The 23993-nt window shown below is 33.3% G+C and overlaps 1 protein-coding gene across 4 annotated transcripts in view; it reads right to left on the reverse strand.

Annotated features, from left to right (window-relative positions):
* Window positions 1-23993, reverse strand: part of LOC124369598 (scavenger receptor class B member 1-like) — a 157958-nt gene that overhangs the window by 42655 nt on the left and 91310 nt on the right. The window contains exon 1 of one of the 4 annotated variants that reach the window (XM_046827645.1): window positions 14937-15203. The exons of 2 other annotated variants lie outside the window; for them this stretch is intronic. In XM_046827645.1, coding sequence (XP_046683601.1) covers window positions 14937-15024 — 88 coding nt within the window. In that variant the 5' untranslated portion in view covers window positions 15025-15203. Of the gene's footprint in view, window positions 1-5542; window positions 5836-14936; window positions 15204-23993 lie in introns of those variants that run through there. One more of the 4 variants, XM_046827644.1, reaches the window with a different exon arrangement.

The raw sequence follows: 23993 nt of genomic DNA on the forward strand, positions 1-23993 counted from the left end.
AAAGGATTTGTTTTGGAAATTTCGAGATTTATATTCAAGCACGATGAACATATATGAACGGTAATATATAATCCCAAATCACGGTTGCCATATCACCGGAGTTTCACAAAGATTGAGGGTTAAAAAATATTCCTCTGGGGCCAGAAAAACCACGAGTGTCGTAAAAATCTCCTCTTGTTTGATTTTCTTAGAAAAATGTTCTGCTTAACAGACATTTTGTGCAAATCGCATTTTAAAACAAAAGGCATTTATGTTTGCATCTGTAATACATCAAGTAAAAGTTGCTAGTACTACACCCACCCTTCTTTTCAATGTTTAAGATTTATTATTTATTAATATTTTTCAGGAAGGAAACTTAATTTTGTGTGTTCTGCTCTCGCCTATACCTGTAATAACATATATTGTTGAGCGCTTGGAACACGAAGATGTAACGTACACATACTTTTCGATTTACATTTTAAATACATAAACAATTTATAAAACACAAAAAATGTTTGATTTATATGTATATAATATTACGACATGATTTGGTTCTATAGTCTGTTTTTACTGAATGTTTGTCGACTTGCCAACGAGCCGTGACTGCTCCATAATGTCTTAGTTTAACATTAAAAAAGTTTATAAGACTCTATTTTCAAAATATTTCTAGGAAGTTAATGTCGGGCTTCCTCTCCTTTGGTAGTGGATAATCAGCAAAATCTCCTCTTTTCCCCTCACTAGTATATGGCAACCCTAGCCCAAATATTTGATAATATTATATAACGTAAGCCTATACTGCGCAATCTGGGTATAATCTAGTAAAAAATGTTGGGAACCTGGCCTGCGGTACTGCATTACAGGAGTAGGAAGGTCAACATGGGATTTGCCATACCAGCTCTGTGAATATGTTTCTGTCATTTGTTATTTGTTCCATTAAATATTATATCAAATACAACATTATATTATATTATAAGATCCAAGATGTAGGTTAAAACATATTTTAAATCCAGTTTGAAATATATATATATGGGTTTTATTCCAAGATAACAATATCCTAATTAAGAACCTAAGAAATAAAATCCAGAAAATGTAGCTTCTGTAGGAATCTGAGATCTCACCTTAAAAACAGTTTCAAGGCAGCTCACATTTGTAGCTCTTGTATTTGAAGAAAGACGACTTTAATTACAACTAATAGCCTTGTGTACTCAACTTTTTCTCGATTTACGTAATATAATGACTAAGGAAACCTGAAGATTAGTCATAGTTCTTTCCAGCAAACGACACACACATAAAAAACTGGATCAGCAATGTGTAAACAAGTAATTTATTTCCATCGAGCTGTCAGTGCCATTGTGCATATCTTGACAAGAGCCGTCTAGAGCTTTAGAGCTAATCAGGAGTTTTACTGAGGCTCTAATCTAAGATAATAAGGAAGTGCATTTTGAAAACAAATCAAAAAAGCGAATTCATTTGAGTGGAATGTGCACGTAAAAAGGAGTCTTAGGTTACAAAACGGACATTGCCTGTATCCAGGAAGTGTTTAGAGCCAGGGCTGGAGGACAGGCAACGTGTTTCTGTTTTTACTGAATGTTTGTCGACTTGCCAACGAGCCGTGACTGCTCCATATTGTCGATGCCTGATACCATATTCTCATAGAGGCCCCAGTGGTCAAGGCTTTCAACTAACAGGTTGGCAGATCCTAAAATATTATAATCGGTCAGTGTATAATACTATGATGAACTGAAATAAATACAAAGTTTTAAAATTTCGTTTGAGTATCCGGAACGCAAAGGAACGGTCTTCGACTGAGTATGGATACGGCTTATCCAGTATGCTATATCTCTCCGTTGTGTTATTTGTTTGGCTTTGTTGTTTACTAATAACCATCATTAAAACTAAGGAGAAACGTGTTAAGGTAGGTAATTGAGATAAACAAGACAAAAATAACGTCACGGAAATTTTGGATAAGCGAATCGCAATTAACCACGTGGGGGGACTTAATAGCAAACCGATTTTGGAAACGTAAAATATTTTAATATTTATCGGTAGCTTAAAGCGAGTTTTGGTCATTTTATGACACAAAGCAGAGAAAATACGTGCAGCCACGTACGTGTAACGACTATACAAGTATTAAATGAATCAGAGAGATTGGGTAGTCCTGGAATAGTGAGTTTTTGTCTTAATGATACTTTCAAGCATGATCAAACAATAAAAACTATCCAGTGCTGAGCTCATCGCTTAAGTTTTCTCCTTCTTATTTTTATTCAGACCCGTTACGCCCATCTTTGTGAGTATAATAGATAAAGAAGGTGAACGAATTATAGTTTATAATATATTCATATAAAATAATCAAGAAAAATGTTCGGTAAGATCGTGCGAGTTTACAAAATAGCTCCAGCACCATATGATGAAAACATATAACTACGTTTGGCAAAACTCATTCCATCACGGGGATGATGTAATCTAAAACTTAAACCCGACGATAATCAGCTGTTCTAGAATGTAGTTGTAACGTAATGTCGGCCGTGGCTACAAAATTAATAAAATATGCGAGAAAGTATTTAGTTGAGGTGATTATCCAGAAGGCCTTGACTGGTCGTCGAAGGCCGTCTATTTACAAATTGAACTGGTTTCCGATCCGGAAGAACATTATCCGACTACTACTAGCGGATCTAGGTACTTTGCCAGCTCACAGGAAGTTTGCTTCTGGCTAGCAAGGGAATAACGGTTGCTGGTAAACATTATATTCAGCTTATTTAAATAGTTCGAATTAGCGCACAATAACGAACTAATTTGATTGGTTTATGCGTTTATAATTTACACGTATGTGAGGGACTTTCAAACTTCACACTCCTGTAATATATATTTATAAATAAAAAAGAAGGCCTAAACCTTAAGGGGCTTAAGGTAATAAAGTAATAATAATAAAGTAATAATAATAAAGTCATTTTTAATAATTCGGTCTGCTCTCTTTTTCAAAGGTACTAAAATCAGCCGAATACATATCGCATAAGTATATTAATCATATATAGGTTAAGCCTTTGATTTTTCGTTTTGCTTAGTTTATAAAAGTTTAGCTCACTAATTAATCAATTTTAAAATGTCACCTAAAAGCACAAAGGCGTTTTCATCACTACTAGTAGGAGTTAAATTAGTGTTTCTAATGCGAAGTAAGTGTTTCTAAAGGACTTGTAAGTGTTGAATAAATAATATCTTCAGAAACCACACGTCTCCTTGTAACATTGATATCTTAATATTGGAAATAATATGGTTTTTATTTATTTTTTACTAAAGACAAAGATATGCAAGTGCGTGCAAACACCGCTGGTTTATAATGGGATTCATTAATCCAATAGTTTTTAAACAAATTAGTTCTGTATGTTGTTTGCTTATATTATAATATTTATCAAGAAAATACGCTGAGACGTAATTTTTGATACCATAGTGAGTGTTAATCTTTTGAAGCGGCAGTTATATATTATTTCGTTTTTTTAAATTGATGGATTAGAATATGTATCCATTATGAATGAGAAGAGATTATCAATTTATTGAAGTCCTTGGTAATACAACATGGAAACTAATCCTTGTTTACTGTATAAATCAGATTGTATAACTGCCTTCAAGTGATGCAATTGTGATACCTTTTCAATTCTCGTTTAAAATAAACTCCTCGTGCTTTTCTTAATAATTCTCTATAAACTGTTAAAACTAATGCCATTTTTGTAGAATCTTTTGCTCATCAATTTGTTTCTTAACACATTTTTTAGGCTTTGGGTGTGTTATTGCTTTTGAGGACAAGTGAGTAAGACTGTTAGTTTTATTCTTTCCGAATTTATTATATTAATAAATGACTTAACTGGGATTCAGGGACGATATTCTGTTTTGCGCTTAACGCCTTGTAGTAATTAGCGTCATATAATTCACACTATGACGTACATGCGTTTGAAGAATCAAATTTAAAAAAATCTAAGGCTATGAAACTTTAAACTAGCCATTATTAATTTATCAAGTTATACAATTATTTTGAACTTGTGGATTTCTGGTATCGCTAGGAACCATTCTCTGTCTGCATTATACAAAATGAGCTCTAATATCCACTCTTCACTTTTTCTTCATGTCGATATCTATTATTGCTGGATAGTAAATGTTTCTTGACATGGTTGGCACTTTCGTTAGCATTCTTGGATTGGTAAGTTTGGAACTAATTTATTGTTTTTACGCAAATATGTTATTATGACACATAATTTCAGACTATTATTTCTGCACACATTCCTGCAAATAGTGTTGATCCATCGCAGGCTAAAATGTCAATTGTATAAAAATACAGTTAAAGCTCACCAAATATTCATCATCAAAGTAAATGTTTTTGAAGATATATTGGTAAGGATTGTACACTAAAAAACTAGGAACTGCTCCATTCTCCTTCCCCCATCTAGATACAGCCCTGATTTTGAACTTCTTTCTTTACAGCAGGCCCAGTAAATAAATAAAAATCCCTGTCTTGAAAAGAAATTGAGATAAACCGAGGTTTTTCCAAACAGACTGAAGAATGAGTCTTTGCGAAGTTCTGTGTGAAACTGAGAAATGTATAAGACCGTCCATTGTGTGAGTAATAGGAAAAAGATAACGTATGTGGACTTCTGCACTTGTGGCTACTCGCCACATAATTTACAGGATGTTACGTTTATCTATTGTTGCCAATAGACTATGCAATCTTACTCTTCTTATTCTTTTTTTATTTAGAAATACAATATTTGGATTATCAAGTTGAAAGAAATAAAAATAAATAAAACAAAATAATACCAAAATCGAAATTTTTCGTTTAAAATATAATTTTAATAGTGTCTATTAACTATGAAATTTAATAATAGTTGCTGATTCACCTTTGCCTTAATCAGTTAGTTCTTTGCCGAGTTGTCGTAATTTTATAGGGAATTCTGTTCTGCGTATTTATGAAAATAGTTATTATTAATTTATGTGCTGGAACTATATGAAGCTATGCTGCCAAATTGTGACTAAATAAGTGTACTAATACTCCTGTACTGTAAATAATTGCAGTAAATAAAAATGAGATTTTAACTATTAAAATTTAAATTCTTAATAAAAGAATATTATTAGTGACAAAATTAAAAAAAAACACTTGATACATCTGCAAATAGATTTCTTCATTCTTCCAGTTTTCTATTCGTTAATAATTCAGAAAATAAAGCACTTCAAGATTAAATTAATTACCCATTTAAGTTCAACATATCGTCATACTGTACAATCGTACAACCGTGTGACTCTCATATGACTTGCTCGTAAAATATCGATTTGGACGGGTAATCTAGTTTTTCTTTGAAAACTCCGAATGAACAAACCCTTTCTGGTTTGATTTTTCGCGTATTTATGTGATGATTTTCAAAATATCATATCCTTTTTAAAGTTACTCGTACAGTTTTTGCATACTTTACATACTTTACAAATCGTATGTACTTCAACGCAAAAACAAACGTCTTTGGTTGGCCTGTGATCTTTCATAGGGCGATAGCTAGAAGTAATTAATACGGCGATCTCGACTTACATTTTGAGCGCTGTTTCTTCTGGTGGAGCCTTCCCTGAAGGAATCGGTCAAAGACGGCGATGGCGGGGTTGAGGCTTCGCTCCGGAACGGTGGTCGGTGCGTAAACGGAGTCCTGGAAACCGAGGGGCTCCTGGGTATTGACAGCACTGTAGTGTGTGTTATCGCGGACTCCGCCCCCCTGGCCACTCGTCAGTGCACCAAACACTGACCTGAAGTACTTCATAGTATCGCTAATGTGTCCGCACTGGAGAATAACTGGAGACGTAATGGTGCGGCCCTGCCAGGACCTAGGCCTTCAGACCTGTCGCCACCGCTGACCTGCCGCTCGTGGTGGGAGGGATCCCATTATCCCCCCTGTCTCTCCATGGCTATTTTTCGTACCCCCCAAATTATCTACAATTCTATTTGTCCCATAAACACAATCTTCACGATATTTTGTAGAATAGACAAATTTCATTGTTTTAGCGTTTAATGTTATATATCGTTTTTAATAATCACAAACTCGAACTTGTTTCTGAACGGCGAAATAATGAAGATATAATTACACATTCGATATTCAATCTCCTAGCCAACCCACGCTCCAGATATTTTTATAGTAAGACACAAAATGACCAACACTAGCCAGTGAAAATACCGTAGTCAACACTCATGGCCCTAAAACTTCTAAAACTGGTTTTCAAGTAGCTAGACGACAGAATGAACCTATGAGCTCCAGCAAAGATTTCCCTTTCAACCAACGTTTTAAATGCAAAATTTGAAATGTTTCCTCTATATTCCGTTCCGTAAGATATAACCTACAAACATTTTTTAAGTTATTTCACAATCTAATAGTTTGACTAAAATATATTTTATGTAATCTATTTGAATCCGTATAATTGAAAATGGTTTAGCATTTTAAAACTTTTGTCTCATTTTGTGATGCACACAATATCATTTGAAAGTTAATTATTTTATATATGCCCAGCAAGACACGAAATATTGAACAGTAACATTTGAACTATGAAATATCAGATGTAGTTAACAATATTTTTACAGGAAAGTGCCGACAGAAAAATACAAGCATCGCGTATGATTATTTGTGTATAATTTATTTGGTTATGCAATGCTAATATTCAATATTGACAAAAAGAATTTTGCGGTTGCATTCTATTTTTAGACATTGTATCAAATTTCATGAATGTGTTATTTAATTTGAATACGTGTTTCAGAGAGCGGCTACTTCTGTGTATCGTTTTTCAGCCAGTTACCTGGTTTTTGTGTGAATACAGATCAAACAAACTAGCTGCTAAAACAGTATGTTGACTTTCACTTCTATTTGTAACTAAGTACATGTTAAAACTAAATATAATGTACGTTATAAATAGGCTTATAATGTTTCCGAACGCGTATAAAATCTCTCGGTATTCTAGGAGAGCCAAACAAGATTTTTTCTTCATATAAATATAGATAAGCAAATAATTTTATTCGGATCTACAATTCAGCCACATTGAATAATTTCTACCATTACGGCAACCAAAATAATTAAGTATATAACGTTACACAACTTGGTTCTTGCGTGTATATCTGTGCGCTCGAAAACCGAGATTTTGGCCAAACAATCTGTATGGTTTCTCTTTGTTGTGGATTCGATATTACTGTTAAATTTGAGAGGAAAAACTTTTCTGAAAACATGAAAATTTACATTTATAGCAATAAATAATAGGGAAGTATGAAAATTCAAATTATTAATTTTTGCCTACGAAATGTTGCTCTTAGGCAAAATTGAGTTAGTTTTTGATAGCCCTCCCGTTTTTGTTGGCTAGGACTAGAAGATGAGAAACTCCCTCAAATACACAGTCCTAAATGGACCGCTGCGCTGCTTTCAGAAAGACAAAATTTTAGAATACGTAAGGTTGGAGTAGGGGCAGCTTCCTGTCGAGACCTCACGAGGAGGCACTATCTCAATCTAGACCCATTGAAAGAAGAGGAGACTCTCTATTCCAACCTCTCAAAGTCAAAGCGGTGAAAGGAAACCATACTTCCCCCCATTTACAGGCTTTTAAGAGCCTTTAACATGAGGGCAGACACATAAGTGAAACCTTTAGGGGTAGTGTTTATGTCATAGAATAATCATGTTTGTAATACAGTACATGTATATATAGATTTAAAAACTAATATATTTGTGATAATTGGTATACAGGTAGTGTATAAAACTATTTTTTCAGGTAGACCATGTACTTCCGAAAGAAAATATTTCATCCATTTTGACAAGAAGAATACATTTTACATTGGTATCGAAAATACGTTTATGGTTAGACGTTTATGGTTATGGTTATTAAATATGTGAGACATTATGTTTGCTTGATAGGCGTTTGTAGTGTGAAAAAGTATAATAATTATATTTAAAAAATACTATATTGCTCTTTTTTAAACCTTCTCATCAAGTTTCAATTTTTACACCAAGCATGCTTTAAGAGTGCAGTGTACGAAAATCATTACTAAACATATTCGAATATATTTCTACAAACAATTTTGAAAAGGTGTGTACGTTTAAATTAAATTATGGTTATAAACATGATATTATGTTCTAATCAACTCAGTAAATTTGTATATAGGGTGTAAAATAATTCCCGGACGATTACAGGTAATGCAATAAAACTTGATACATCATTACTGCACTTATAAATATACTTTTTGAAGTAACTACTATTTTTTTGCCATTTCAGGGTAATGGCCCGATAGGAGCCAGAAGAAAATCTTAAATGAAAGCATAGGTCGAGTAAGTTCATCAAATTAAAGGTAGAGTACAATGCCACAAATTCCATCTAAAAGGGTTCAATCTTTAAATATTACGTTGGTTTAAAGTTCGAAACATTTGCAATGCGACTTCTGTTCTAGATGGTTTAATATTTCTTGTCTTGGCTGAAGGTGTGAAAATTAAACTTGGCAAATGAATACTGAACTAAAGAAATAGTTATTAAGGTAGTTAGTGACTTTTCACATCCAATGGAAGATGATCTACAAGGAGTTGGGGGTGAAATTTACCGTAAACAAAGTTCAATATGTACATTATTTAAAATTGTGAGAACAATTGTTAAAATGATCGATTTGGTAATTTTGATCAAGGGTGGCGATTTGGGAGGGTGCACATAAATCCATGGGGTATAAACTTTTGGAGGGAGGAGATTTGTTTAATGTGTATGAAGGTTGCTATTATATCGGAGGAGAGTCATCCAGCTAGAGGTTGGCGACTCTTCGTTTGGAGGAATGGTTAGTAGTGGTTTTCAAAGACCAGATGGTTTGTAATAGAAAAGACTAGTTTGGAATAAAGCCCTTCCATTGCGTAAAAATAAGTTTATTGGTGTGAGAAGTGCTAATAATTTCGTAAAATTATGTTATAGTTAAAAAAAATGAGACATTCAGTTTTAAATGCAAACATCTTTACGAAGAACCTTCATTCACACTAAAAAATGTAAATTAAGTTTTCAAAAATTGATAGAAAAATTGATCGATGCCTGAAAGAATTGTAATCTAACCTTTTATACTTTATTTGTATGCAACCGAGTACGTTTTTTGCAACCTTTGTAAGCTTAGTAGAGATACAGTTTTAAGTGTTTTAACACTTACGTACCATATGTTTGCTTAGTAAATACAACATGTAGAAGAGTATTTCTTAAAAACTATCAATAAAATAAGTATGAATACTGGAGAAATATCTTTTTGTAAATGGCAACATTTTTGAAACTACGGTCCAGTAGACAGTCTTCAGTCCAGAGTTTTAGGTACTTGCCTGAAATGTCCTTTTAATTTGTCGTGGCTAAATAGTACAAGATTGCCAGTAGATATTGTATGTATTGTGGAAAAAGTCGTTTGTTAATCAGTTTCTTTAATTGAATAATAAAGATAACTTTAAGTGACAGGCAGCTCAACGTTGTTTGTTTACCTTCAGACTCAATTGGGTAACACATTAGATCTTTAGCCAGCTACGTTTCTAGAAGAGATAAAGTATATTCCTAAATAATAGGACCCAAAGCATACACATTTCCTAATAAATACATACATATAGACAATGTCTGAATGTGTTTGCCGTTAGGGAAGTTATTTTTGCTTTTGTTAAGATGTATAAATTTTCCCTTTTACCGCTTTCACTACGACTCCAATTAGTGTAAAATCCAAGGTTAATATATCGAAACAAGGGGAATATCATGTATCGTGGATGTCGGTGACCACAAAAATAATGTAGTCAACAGCTGTGCTCGCTGTAGTTATGTCGTGCAGGACAAATCAATATCGAAAACATGTAAACACGGACACTAATATTTTGGAAACCTCCAGAAGGGTAAACATAATCTGGTTGACAATTATTCAGACACTGGGTCTCAACTTGACAGTCAGAGGAAAAATGCTTTGCCATCTCAATCAAAACTTTATTTAACTTTGATTCGCAACATTTTAGGAATAATGTAAGGACACTTCAGTTTTTAAGTGATTGAACGATCAATTTAGTTTGTAATGGCAATATAATTAGATTTAATAGCGACTCCAGTATTATCAGATAACTTACTTATCTTATGGATTAGAAAGTATAATTGGTAAGGATTTGATTTCGAATTGAAATCGGCTCAATATAATTGATAGATTAGTAACCAAAATAGCATAGTACCTGGATCGTCTCTCATGAATATAGTTTTCAATATTGTAATCTCAAGGGAAAAAATGAAACGTGAAAATTTCTTCAAATCTTAAAAAATTTTCAAAATACACTGTACACACTTGTAATCAATAAATTATTGCACAATACTGTTAAAACAATGAATGAGTGCATTTGTATCTCGAAGCAATACATAAAGAAAATTAATGTGACGTATTTATAAACTGTATGTCATGGAAGATCTAATTCGAAATTTATTTCTTTGTTAAATTTTAATATAACGACGATGATATTGTTTTTCATTAAATTAGTTTTAGAGAGTTTTGTAATATATATCACTGCGACAAACTATGATTATAACGGTAAACACATTATTTAACAGTAAACTGTACCTTTTCGAGGACAGGAATGTAATATTTTAGGATCGTCAATTTGGTTTTAGGCAGGAGAAATTGATGGTGTCTGTTGCTAAGGTTAGGTTTTTTGTTTATGACGTTTTACCCAAGTACTCGTAAGGATTTTATGGGGCTCAATCCTTATTTTGTATTTATTTTGTGTTGTGTAACTGTACAATATTAAATCGTAAGTACGAATTCTGCTTTCAGGCCTTTATCTAAATTGAATTTTATAACATTTTTAGTAAAACTTTCAGAGTCAGATTTCATTACGAATATGACTCCAAATCAGGAGAAATTTTATAAACTTAAACTGCCACCACGAGCAGTCAGAGCACCTGATTCTGATGCGTCCACATGACCTGCACATTCCTTATCATAAATTAATGTATTTATGAGATTATATACTTGTTACAACAAGTTTTTTGTAAAGTCGCCGTATAGAAAACGTAAAAAACTCCTGTTAACGCTCTTTATCATATTTATATTGCCACTATGTCTCTTATAATATAATATAAATTTCTTAGATCCTGATGAAAGATATATTGTTACTTCAATACGTCATACACTTTTATAGCGTTTGACGGGAAACGGCTGGAAGAAAAAGTAAATAACCACTGTTTGCGCGTTTGGTACCAGGGCCTTTGTATACGATTACTTAATGACCCTGATGATGTTCCATTGTATCTATTCAGGCATGTGTCCATTCATAGACATGTTATCGATTCCAGATATTTACTTTAAAGAATGTCCTAATAAACTAGAGACAGGTACTGTACAATAAATTAGATCCCTGTTTTGACAATGAACCCTTCCAGTCAGGCCAAGGGTCACGAAGATATACGAGTTGTCTATGAGTATTATTCGGTAGACGACTTGACAATTCCTGGCACGTTCGAGCTATTAGGAGCCGACGACGAATCTGGAAGGTTCTACGGGCTAAATTATGACGTCATACTAAATACGCGACAAAACTGATTCGGCCTTGAAGTTGGGTCTGCCCATTACACCTTGCAAAACGAAACCGCGTCAAACAAGCAGTAAATGTTGATCTATTGCTAGTACCAGGAAGAAAATTACCTGTATTTTTTAGAGACGTTTTACGATAGTTGTCATAAATGTGATTAAGGTACCATTAACCCTTTGTTCTCAGTAACAGCTGTGAGAATATGTTTCTATGAATACAACGATTAAAACAATGCATTGTATTCGACATTTATATCCTGGGAATGACAAACCATGCATAGATGTAAAACCCCATAAAAACCTATTAAATGTAAGAAGTGACGTAGTAATAAAATACTCAAAACTTTTTAAAACGTGTTTGGATAAAGAAGATTTGTTATTTTAATACTAGTAACTTCAATTTACAGGTAGGTTGCATTAAAATAGTTTAATTATAGTATATGTTATTGATAATATAAATTAGCATAGTCCTATTATAAAAGTTATAAATCTCATTAAATTGTTATATCCATATTTATTTTTACTATAAATATCAGATTTTTATACTCAATATTTATTAACATTTTAAAGCAAATTAACTGAATAAGATTATAGTGACGATAGAAACATTAGATCTGGAGGGTAAATGGTAATGTTTAAAGAATTTGTAGGTTTAATTACTGATTTTAACTTTTGTACTCTGTATAGTATACGAGTAGTTACTGCTACATGTAGAAATCGTGGAACTATGCATTTAAAAATATAATTTAGCATATAGTTAAAAGTATATAAAGACTGTTTAACATAGTAATTTTAAAGGGATCCTAATAGACTAAATGTCTTTGAATCCAAGAAAAATTAAAATATTTAGTACTTCCTAACGTAATACTCCACAAAACTTAATTTTACTAACTAGGTTAATCACTATATACATTAATATTATTTACTCTTAACTATCCAATATAAGTTTTTATATATACCATACGAGGGATGTTTTAGAACTCTAGTATAATATTTTAGAAGATTGGTTCTTGCCTTTATAAAATATATAACAAATACCATTGGCTCATCTCGAAACCGCTGAAATCGCCAGAAAACAAAGGATTGGCTTACCTGGGTGCTCGCTAAGAAACAGTGTTATAACCGAAAAATCGCAAAAACAAGGAGTTCTCTAAACAATTAAATATTATGTCTGAAGCTAAGAAAACCAATTTCCATAAGATTTTGTGCATCCATTCATGTTGTCTTAGAATTCATGGGCGATCACAAAGAAACAAATTCACTCTCCGACTTCAGAATTCCTCTCTTCTAAGACTTTTACTAGCTATGAAATACCATTAATTTTCTCACATCTGTTTATAAAACATCAAAGGTGTTTAATAAAAACGGGGTTGGATTTCTACCGACGACGGCTCCGCCCGTTCTGTTCTTAAAGTTGTAAATTTTAACGTTATGACAATAGTAACTAGAGCTTCACCGCTTTCTATCTGTGTTCTTCCTCAATTCCAAGCGCCAGTTCCGGATGTTTGCCAAAACAAGAATTACTGATGACGCACCTGTGGGCTTATTGCAGAGAGACAGGGTAGAATGTAGACACGCAGATCCTATTCTGCGACCACCACCGTACTAGTAGGACGCTTAAGGACATTTCGCAATTACAGTAATAAGGAACAATGATCTCCTTACCTGAGGTCATTTACATTTTGATACATAGTTGTCGGAAATTCGAGCCTGAGGGAACGGGTACATCGCAATGTCTGTGTGAAGCCGCATGTGAGAAGCAAGTAATGCACAAATATATGTTACGAACGCTTAGTCATTGTTTATTTTTATTTAAACTTAATAGCGGATCATAGCATTGTAGTTGTCAGTAGAATTGTTGCCTGATCAGAATTTAATTCCTATAAAAAATTCACTAGTTTCAAAGTAGAAGAGTAAAGTTTTACTGTTGACTCAAAAACCTGACATAATAGGAAATAAATGTCAAGAAGACAAAATACACAGGTTATTGAAATGTGCAGCTACGGCATTGTTTGATTCTAATGGAAAAGAATTAAAAAATTAACTTTTACTTTTCTATTAACTTCATTTAATTAATTCAAATAGGTTTTGTGTTTACTCTTACTGCAAAACAAAGTACAATTTTTGTTTAGTATCTTAAAAATAAGCTATCAATTGTATTTATATCTTTGCTTATTGTTTCCTTTGATGACAATTTTAGTGAGGTTTTTATTGATCATGTAACATCTTATAAATGTAAACATAACCAAATTAATACGTTTGCAAGATCAGTTCAAATTAGTAATGTTATGGCAAACTAGTCAGTGTCAGGCTTGCATTTTAATTACAGTAACAGCTGATTTACATGTCAGCTGTTCAAATACTGTCAAATTATGGGCCACTTAGTTTGTGTGTGTAATACGAAACCTTCCATAAAATAGTTATTTTCCACCGACTTATACAAAAGGAGGAAAAATGATTTAAAAACTGTTTGTGTCTTATAACATTTTGATTAAAAAAAATGGTTATTTCATAAAATATAGATATTTCATACAACAAAAAATGAAATGGCCGTAATTAAAAAAATATTAAAACTGATTTAAAGATACATTTTTCTGGTATAAAAACTTCATACATGGACCCGTTTTTCAGGCTTTCTAACAATCGAAAAATAACGACAAATATAAAGTTGTTTTAATAAAAAAGAAACAAACTGGCTTATAACTGCTAAACAAAATGGGAATTTGAAAAGAATCATTGTTAATTTTTAGCTTAGAATCACACACAGAATCTGAAAATGCATAGCCAGCTCAACTTTTTTGTTACACCCTGTATACATCGATTATTAGTTCTAATTGTCTCATGCACACATTAAAATAACACTTATACTTATTTATTTATGGATCAGTATTACGAATTAGTTCAAATTTCAGTTCCTCCACTACACATTCGTATTATAACAATCTTAAACAATAATAGATCCGCAATATAAACAGTGCGCAATATAATTGAGCACACACGTTCATTTTGAATATGGGCTTTAAAACCACCATAAACGTTTTACTTTGAAAGTGATAAATAATAATCAATTAGTAGCAAATGATATGTTACAGTTCTTAAAACACATTTGCCATTACATGTTGTACGGGCTTGCGGATGAATTCATTAAAGACGAAAAGCACATAAATATAAACAATAGTTATGTAATATCCAAGTGTTGAAATTAACTTATGGGAATTAGTTAAATTAAATAATCACGTAATACTCATAGATCAAAAATATATAAATAAAGTACAAAACCAAGAGGAATATAAATATGAGTTAAGTTGATTTTATATAATTAATCACTAACTAGAATTAAATATGGTTTAGTATTTAAATTTAAGCCCCAAAATTCCAGCATAAGACTAATAACAATACATACCACTTGAAGTGAAATGCGACGTGTAAGTAACGCGTAATGTACATATTTTGATAACTGCCGTTCCGAGAGAATATTTTCCTCTTTCCATATAATGAAGTAATTCGCATGTATTTGAGAGATGGCTTTGGGAATAGTTTCACTACACTTAAGTTTCTCAGTTCGCACCAACTCTACCCTACTTTGCGTTATACGCCCATATAAATACAGGAACATAACCTCAACACGGAAAACAGCTGCGCTCATGTAGCAACTCAATCCTACTGAGTAGTGCAAGTCACGTGGTTTGTGATGGTCGGTTTTGCCAACTAAAAGAACGTCTTCTAATATAATTTGTAAAGTATGCTGTGGGAAATTTTATGTCCAACAAATTAAGTTTCATGATGAGAACATAAAAGTTTGTTTGCTTGACAGCAAATAACCGTTGTTTCATACAGCTTAAAACACACTGCCCCGTTGCTATATTATTTCCAGACTGATAAGGAATCGATAAGTCTATAAAACAAGATCTTATCGTCATTAATTGTTGACGTAGTACATAAAAATATCCTTAATGCCTAACATGCTTAATGCTTAACAATGCTTAAATGCTGAATGCTGTGTAATTTGAGCACTTCCTTCTGGCTAAAATATGCATTCTCACTGATGTAAGGCAAATAGTAAAGAAATAATTTTAAGTCAACGGCGTCAAATGAAGGTTTGAAAAGTGTGTGTACACCAACTAATGTTCTAATTAAATGATCCATAGCTTCGTTATTTTTCCATAAATCTGGTTTTATGACGAACAAATTTAAAAATTTCTGTTAGTATGGAAAATGTGTTGAATACGAAATGTATTTACAAATCATAAAAGTAATTCTGTTTTGTAGTGAACAAACCTTGTCCGGATTCAGGTTTGTTTATTTTACAGAAATGCATAGTGTACTAATCAGATTAAAAATGAGGCTCGCAAGGCATGCGTTGTTATTTTAGTTTGGTGGAGAGAGTTGATGAGGAGGAATGGGTATGGATTTTGAGAGGTCATAGCCTGGATAACCATCAAACTAATAAAATAAATCCATTTTATAAAAGTCTTCAACACTACGATTTATATTTACTGTGCATTTGTAATTAAATTATTAATTATAAACAGATACTTGCAGTCATTGATTGCGTGTGTAACGTAATATAGATACAAGAAACTATTATATCAAAGCAATAAACGTAAAATCTGGAATTCCTTAATGGCACCACGTAAGGATCTCTGAAAGTAAACTTTAAGATTTAAAAAGGGTTTGAAACTGAAGATACTGTTTTGAAATTCCCGTCTGACTGACTTGCCAACCAAAACATGCAGTAGTTGGAAATACACGGAGTTGTCATATTTGTTAATCACACATTCAGGTCAGGCAAGATTTGTCATGAAGCATTGACCGATCTTTTTGCCAACGTGTTATAGAGATACGTAATTTTGCTTGGGATGATTGGGTTTTATATGCCCCTGCGTCAATTAATCTAACCGTGAAAAAGTTCTAAATTTTAAATAAAACCGTTAAGAACATAACATCAGTTTTATGGCCACGTAGCATGGAATATTGCTGACAATCAAAACGTAGCAGGTTTAGTAGGGGTTTGATGGCCAGAGAGTAAGGCCCCATTTTGTTCTTTACAAAATTGTTGACCATTTCTTTGTTAAGAACGATCTTTCAGCAGTCTATGTCAGTAATATTGAGTTATTTAAATAATAATAATCGGTTACTAAAAAAGTAATGAAAAGGTTCAGGGCCCTTAAGTTGATTATAGTACTGGAGGTACGAAATAACAACCCCAGAGACCTTGACGCCTTTAAACAAATGCTGTTAACATGCTCTGGTGGATACATATCCTGGCTTAAAACAACTCCCGGACAACAACAGAACACAACACAACGACAGTACAACGTGTCAGCATATGATCCCCCAAATAGTACTGATATATAATTGGATTCTTGATGTGACGGAAATTTATAACAGAACATTTATTCGCGTTGAATTTCATGCTGTTCAGGCCACACCACTCCTCGATAGCCATCAAATCGTCTCGGATGGAAATACAGTCACTCTGAGATCCAACCATCTGAACTAACATTACATATCTGCTTCTCAGCCTCATTCCAATATCGTTAATGAAAATTATGAAGAACAGTGGACACGAGTGAGACCCCTGGGGAACTACAGATGTAGCCGAGAACTCCTGAGATAGACATCCCATAAATTTGATCAGAAGTCTCCGATTGTATAAATAGCTAGCAAACCAATTGAACAAAGGGCCAACTATACCATAGGCTTCAAGTTTAGCCAATAAATGCTTATGACTCACACTTTCAAATGCCTTTAAAAAAATCCAAATATATATCACGTCAAGTTATTTCTTAATACTAAAGGCTTTTATAGCTTCTTCTTGAAGGATCACAAGGTTGCTGACCAGAAGTAAATCTATGTTACGCAGGGCTCAGTAAGTTCCCAGAAAGAGGGTCGATCTTGAATAAAATAAGATTTTTAAATAAATTTGCTAATGCTGGTTGGATTACCACTGCTCTGAAGTTAACAACGTCTTTTTGTGGTCCAGACTTATGAATAGGAACCACATATCCAGTCTTAAGTACATCTGGAAAAAATGCCTGTATTGAGAGACTCGTTGAAAAGAAAAGTCATAGGACTACACAACAAAACACTACAGTACTTTAAAACCGTTAGAAGTATCATATCCTGGGCCACTGCTCTTGGAACTATCGACCTGTCCCATTGCTTTAAAGACTTCATCCTCAGTACATGAAAGTTGACGAAAGGTTTACCCTTACAAGAATTGAAAAACAATGTCGTAATTTATGTATAACCTTCCAGATACCTAACACAGAAAAAATAAACTGATCTGATACTGAATTTAATATAGCCGTGTCATTAACGCAATAAACTAACCCGCAGTTAGACGTTAGTGATAAACGGTTAAATATTTTAAAGTTTTTACAGACTACACATTTAAACGAAAGTTTATTTAGTATCTAAATTGGCTCGATTTTAATTTACTGATTTAAAATTTTTATTAAAAATTTACTTTTATAGTACTGTTACCATGTGAGGCATGATCTTTTTATCTTTATTAATGTTTAGTTACACGTTAACTTTCTACTTCTACGAAGTGTTCTAAAATTTGGACACTTACCCTGTATTTACAGTTATTGTATCCGTGGCTATGCCATATATAAATAAACAAATATAACACTATTGCGAAGACCCAAGAGCAAAGCAACGACAAGAAAACAAATAGTACCAGAGAGTGGAGTGACCTCGTCGGTCGCGATCAGGCCCTTGAAACAAGCCGCGACGCGCCGCGGTCTAGCTTTCTTTCCGAGATGTGTTATTTTGCAGTGTCATCGCTCGTTTGTATTTATTATGTTCTTGCACCATAAGTTGAAACCCAATCGTAAAAATGCTGAAGTTTCGCGGTTTAACTATTAAAAACTTACACGACAACTTTGTGGTTTACGCTTTCAATTGTATTCAATTAATTTTACTTCAAAACATAAAGATTACAGTTTGAAAATATACGTAACTTTAAACTATGCTGTCGATAAACAAAAGTGCTATTTGCACCGGGCCGAAATGATTTATTGCAGATTTCGTTATCGTTTCATAAACCGATTTGGCATTCCTCCCATTCATGATGTATACAGGTACACGTATTACCATACAATTGTTGCGTGATGAATGCGCACACACCATTGCAGATAATTGCACCTGATAAGTTCCCATTGCATGTGTTTCTTGTATTACCAGTCCCGTTATACTGAACTGTCTTGCGTTATCCAGCAAGTGTCTTTAGGTGGTCTGCACTTATACGTATTGTGGTAGGTATGATATATAACAAAATTGGTACCGGATGTTTTACCAGTATGTATTTTTAACTTTAAAAATGAGTGTGCCATACAATTGGGTGAACAGAGTAAGTAATAAGTATTTAAATTTATGTGTTTTAAAATTTCATTGTTATACAATACTAAGGAGCCTCACTTGTACATTTATTATTGCTGTATAGCTCATTTTAATATGAGCTACACCGTGGTTAATCATTACCAATGATAACGTTATAACGTTTGAATTAAAACATAAAAAATATTAACAAACAGAACATTGATACGAAAAGGTTTAGATATATTTTAGATATTCAACAATGAAAATAGTTTTGTAGGTATAATTATTATTAGAGATTTTGAGAAACAGCCGAAGTTGCCACTAGACCTCTTGAAATTTTTAGACAACCGCCGATGGACAAAATTTTTTTAAATCTAGCCTTTAAACGAACATAATGTTATAAATAAACATTTGAGATACACATCTAACTTTATCACAAAAAGCGTTGAAATGTTTATTGTAACAATCTATGAATTTCTAGATTATGTCGTTTCAAGAGTTTTAGCTTTTGAGTACTAACGATAAAGTTGCAGTATATTTTATAAAGTTGCCGTTGACTAAATTTTAATATATACTACTATATATTATCATTATATCTGTTATAAACTATTGTATTATATCACATTAAAGCTATGAATGATCATGATTGAATTATTTCTTTAAGAATCTTTGAAAGACTAGACCCATTCGTTTGTACGATTTATAATTTTTCCAAACATGTATGTAAGTTTTAAAACTAGTTATACTGTAAAAGTAATCTCAAATAATTTTAGGAATTATTCAATAAAAACGTGTTTAATTACTGAACATTACTCAAATCAATAATCATATTTTGTATGTTTATATATTTCTTCAACTTCATGCTATTCTTTTGTACAATTTAACTTTTATTACTTTAAATATGAAAATTTGTTGTTCTATTGTTTAATAACATTACGTAGTTATACAATTAAACATTATGCAATTAATATTGCTTTTCTAACTTCCACAACCGTCAACTGAAATGCACTTCTTAATGCCCTGATCCTGGACTTCCAGTTATGAGTGTAACATTCAATGCCGTTCATACCTTGGTGGTTGCAAGGCCAAAGAGGTGTGCAAAAAGCTTGGGTCTACCTGCCATTCAGCAAGCGCTAATATGCTATTAGTCCGGCTTGAAGGTCTGATGGTTATAATTACGCACGTTCTGAACTACATTTATCACTGATCAACGCGGATACAGAAGTGGAGAGGGTTTCCCGTGGTTCTTCCCACCATACAATGGCCACCTGCCTTCTACCTTAAACCTGTTTTCGCGGAGCCATTAAGAATTTTCAGGAGATGTATTTTGTCTTAAACGCACAGAAATTTTGCTGATCTTTAAATTGTGTATAAAATAATTCAATTATAATATTCCCTATTTTATACCTTGGCGTTAGAAAGGAGCACAACAACCATCATTTACATTAGTACAATATACACTATACATAATCATTAAAACTGAACTACAAAATGTCACAATACGTCTGCATTCGTCTACTTCAGTTTTGCAGACGTATTGTAACCTGCATTCTGTAGTTCAGTTTTAATGATTAGTGTTTGTACAGTTTTTTTATTAAGTGCATGTTTTAGAGTTATTGAAGTTGACACACAACATGGTGGTTGTGATTACTGACTTAGTAGGCGTGCCACAACGTTTTAGTATGATTTGTTTATTTTAACCTAGTTTGTAATAATTATGTATTAGGTTAGTTATTTACCTGAAGAAGAGATCAGATTGCAGATCTCGAAACGTAGTATTATTTGATATTTTGTTTCACTGAACGATGGCAAATGTCCGGAAAATCCTGTTCCCTTCACAATCACCAAAATAAACTTCAAACAAAGAACGGAATAAGATGTTGGTACTTGTCCATTTTTAGGGTTGGACAAAATAAGTATAATTTCCTTCGCTTATATAACAAATTTTGAAGAACCCTTTTAATGCCAAACATGTTTAGGGGCTTTCAAGTAAAATATGCTTTAAAAGTAAAATAATTAATAGTTGGAGGAAATAATTGTGTTAGCTCTAACAATATGTGAGTGTTGTTGAGCATATTTTTGGTTGTTTTAAGCTTGATCTTAACAAATTAAGTATCGTAGTTTTGCTCCTGTTAAGAAATGTTGAGCTTTCCTGCTGTAAATAAGGGTTTCTATAACAATATTCCTTAGTTATAAACATTTTTACTTAACATTCAACATAAAACGAGTGTACCGTTACTAGAGTTTTGCAAAACCTTTCTGAAGTTTCAGGGAAACATTAATTTGTTTTTTAATACTTAATAGATTTTTGAGAGGTGTTGTAGTTATAGTTACATACAATAGTGGCAAAACAAGTATTTGTACTAAATAAAACATATCAATAAAAATGTCCAAAATCCCTGTTACGATGCCCTATCAGGTGAGTTTTGTGGTGAGAAAAATTTATTTAAATATAATAGTTATATTTGTATACTTTTCCTCTTATAACAACCGTTGTGAACCGTTTGAAAACTATGATCATATGCGGCCCCTAGAGATAAATAGAGGGGTTCCATTTTGTGGCCATAAAACATGAATACAAACTATTTCGTTCACATAAACTATTTTTATTTATTTTTGACACCCTCATCATTTCTAGATTTTGATCCAACCTTTAGCGATGGAAAGGTATCTGAGGTACAAGTAAGTAACACAATTCGTCATTGCATCACAGCTCCCACACACGTCCGTCGTACGTGTGGCACTGGTGACGCGCTCCCATCATTTGTCACAGACCTACCTGCTAGTCTGGGTCTCAATCAGACCCACCTGCTTGTCTGGGCATCAGTAAATACCGCGAATTCCAGAAACTCCTGGGCCCCATATGAGATGCAGTACTCGACTGTTCCACTTTGTAAACTGAGCGTCTTCTTGGATGAAATAAGGATTACCGAACCTAATTCGATGCCATTAATCGATACTGAAATTACTTATTTGTATTTATGTATATTATAATTGTAAGCTCAACCTGGCGTGTTTATATTAATTTAAAACTATTTAAAAAGAACTTCGACCAAATAGATGTTTAATAGATTGCAATTATATTCATATACGTTGAGACTTCCAGGACATCGATGCCGGATTCTGGACTGAAATAGCTTAACTCCCTTATATCCAAACTGAATTATCATGGATTTGTTTTAAGAATACCGAACATTAAGGAAGATATTTTTAAATGGTGCGTTTGTTGTGTATGTTATTTATCGTGAAAAGTTCACCTCAGAATCGAAAAGATGAACACGATGTCGTCTATTGCTGCTGTGACCCGTTGCCCACAAACACCAATAGACCTACCCCAAACCATACTAAGTGGTGCTGACCCCACCCAACTTTAGTACGCGACTTCCCGGATGCTGGGGACTGCATATTTTAGTGTCAAACTTCACGTAACCCATTCGCCCACGGACGGTTTAGCACGTGTTCGACATATTTACCAGTCCACGAGGTCAAGAGGAGTGTGGAGGCTGAAAGCGCGGTTTTGTATCTTATTTATTTTTTAAAGTGATTAATGGCCGTGGAAAGATTTTGGTCTGGTGGGGAATTTCCACTAGAGCCGCCAACTAGGCCCGGGGACTAGCTTGCAAATGAGCCTATTGGAGAGATGAGCCTACCGGTAGATTTTCGGTCCCTGTCATGCTGCACATTGAACTCCCGTTAACTGCATCAGACCATAGGTCTACTACGTTTCTAGTAACAGTCTTCAGACCATCAGTGTTGTCGGTCGTTTCACTGAAATAGATCAAAACACATAACAAGTTTCAAATTCAGTTGAAGAGGAGGAAATTTGCAAACATTCCAATTCCAACCAACCAACAAATCGTGTTTCAAAATATTAAGTTTAAACTTTTTACATGGACATAGAATCTTACGAAATGATTTATTTCTCCACAAAAGTACCTATTTTCGTCCCAGCCATGGGCAAGCCACGGGAAGTCGGTAGCACAGTTAATGAAAGCGTCTTTCAAAACGAATACCATATTAGAGGTCAAAATAATACGAGAACAATAAATAAAAATGATACCTTAAAAATATAAAAATGTATGTTTTACATGTGCGAGGATTTGAGTGGCAAGAATCAACGCTATAAAATGAAGTTAACAATTATTTATTAATGACATAAATACTATATATACCATTCATATTACGTGTTACTTTCTTTGTAATTACATATGTTTTAGACTTTTATGCGTTTATGAGTTTCTGTTGAAAACCCTCTCTCTATGAGTCATAATAATTGTTCGATAACCTTTAATGGTTTTTAACTCAAAATACACATTGTATCAACCTTTCCCACCACAGTTACGTTTTCTGTAGAAACGCGCTTTGGGATCGTGAACATTGTAGTGCACTCAATTGTGCTCCTAGAGAACACTTCTTCCTTTAGATCTTGGTTTAGATCATTTTATAGTCTTGGTGTCTCTGGCGTCGAATCGATGTAAAGAGTTTTCTTTGAGCTTCTTCGTCGGCGACCTTTTTTGATCCCTTCATACATACATGACTCTAGTTACCAAGTGTCAGGTATGTGGCAACGTCACATTTCAGTCGCTGCACTGAGCGGAAGGTGAACTGGAGATAAACTCAATATTCACTCTTTTACCTGTTCTTTTAATCGTTTTCTAGATAAATAAGAACATTTTAACCAACATCACCGTTATGACTTGGAATTTTTGGAACACAACCCTTCAACACGTCCCTTCATATTTCATTTTTAGGACTTAAAAACTCCAGTCATCTTTTGTAAATTTAAAGCTGTATGCAAAATGTCAACTACAAGGCAAGTTAGAGATATTAAAAAAAGGTCGGTTAGCTTGTTGAATGCACAGGCGATAAACAATTAAGTTTTAGTAAATCGTTAATTCGCTAATAATTAAAACGCTCATGGTCAAAATAAATAATACGAATTATTCTTTGAACCCGAATATGCAATGTTTACTTTCCTTTCACTAATCTATGTGCACTAGGGGTCATATGCGATGTATTGACGAAAATAACTACTTTTAAGTCGTGTATATGTAGAACTGATTAATCTGAAATAGAAAGTGACAACTTCCAAGGAGTTATAGCATAAAAAATACAGATTTTTTATATTGCA

Source organism: Homalodisca vitripennis, chromosome X (genome assembly GCF_021130785.1).
Source record: "Homalodisca vitripennis isolate AUS2020 chromosome X, UT_GWSS_2.1, whole genome shotgun sequence".
NCBI lineage: Eukaryota > Metazoa > Arthropoda > Insecta > Hemiptera > Cicadellidae > Homalodisca > Homalodisca vitripennis.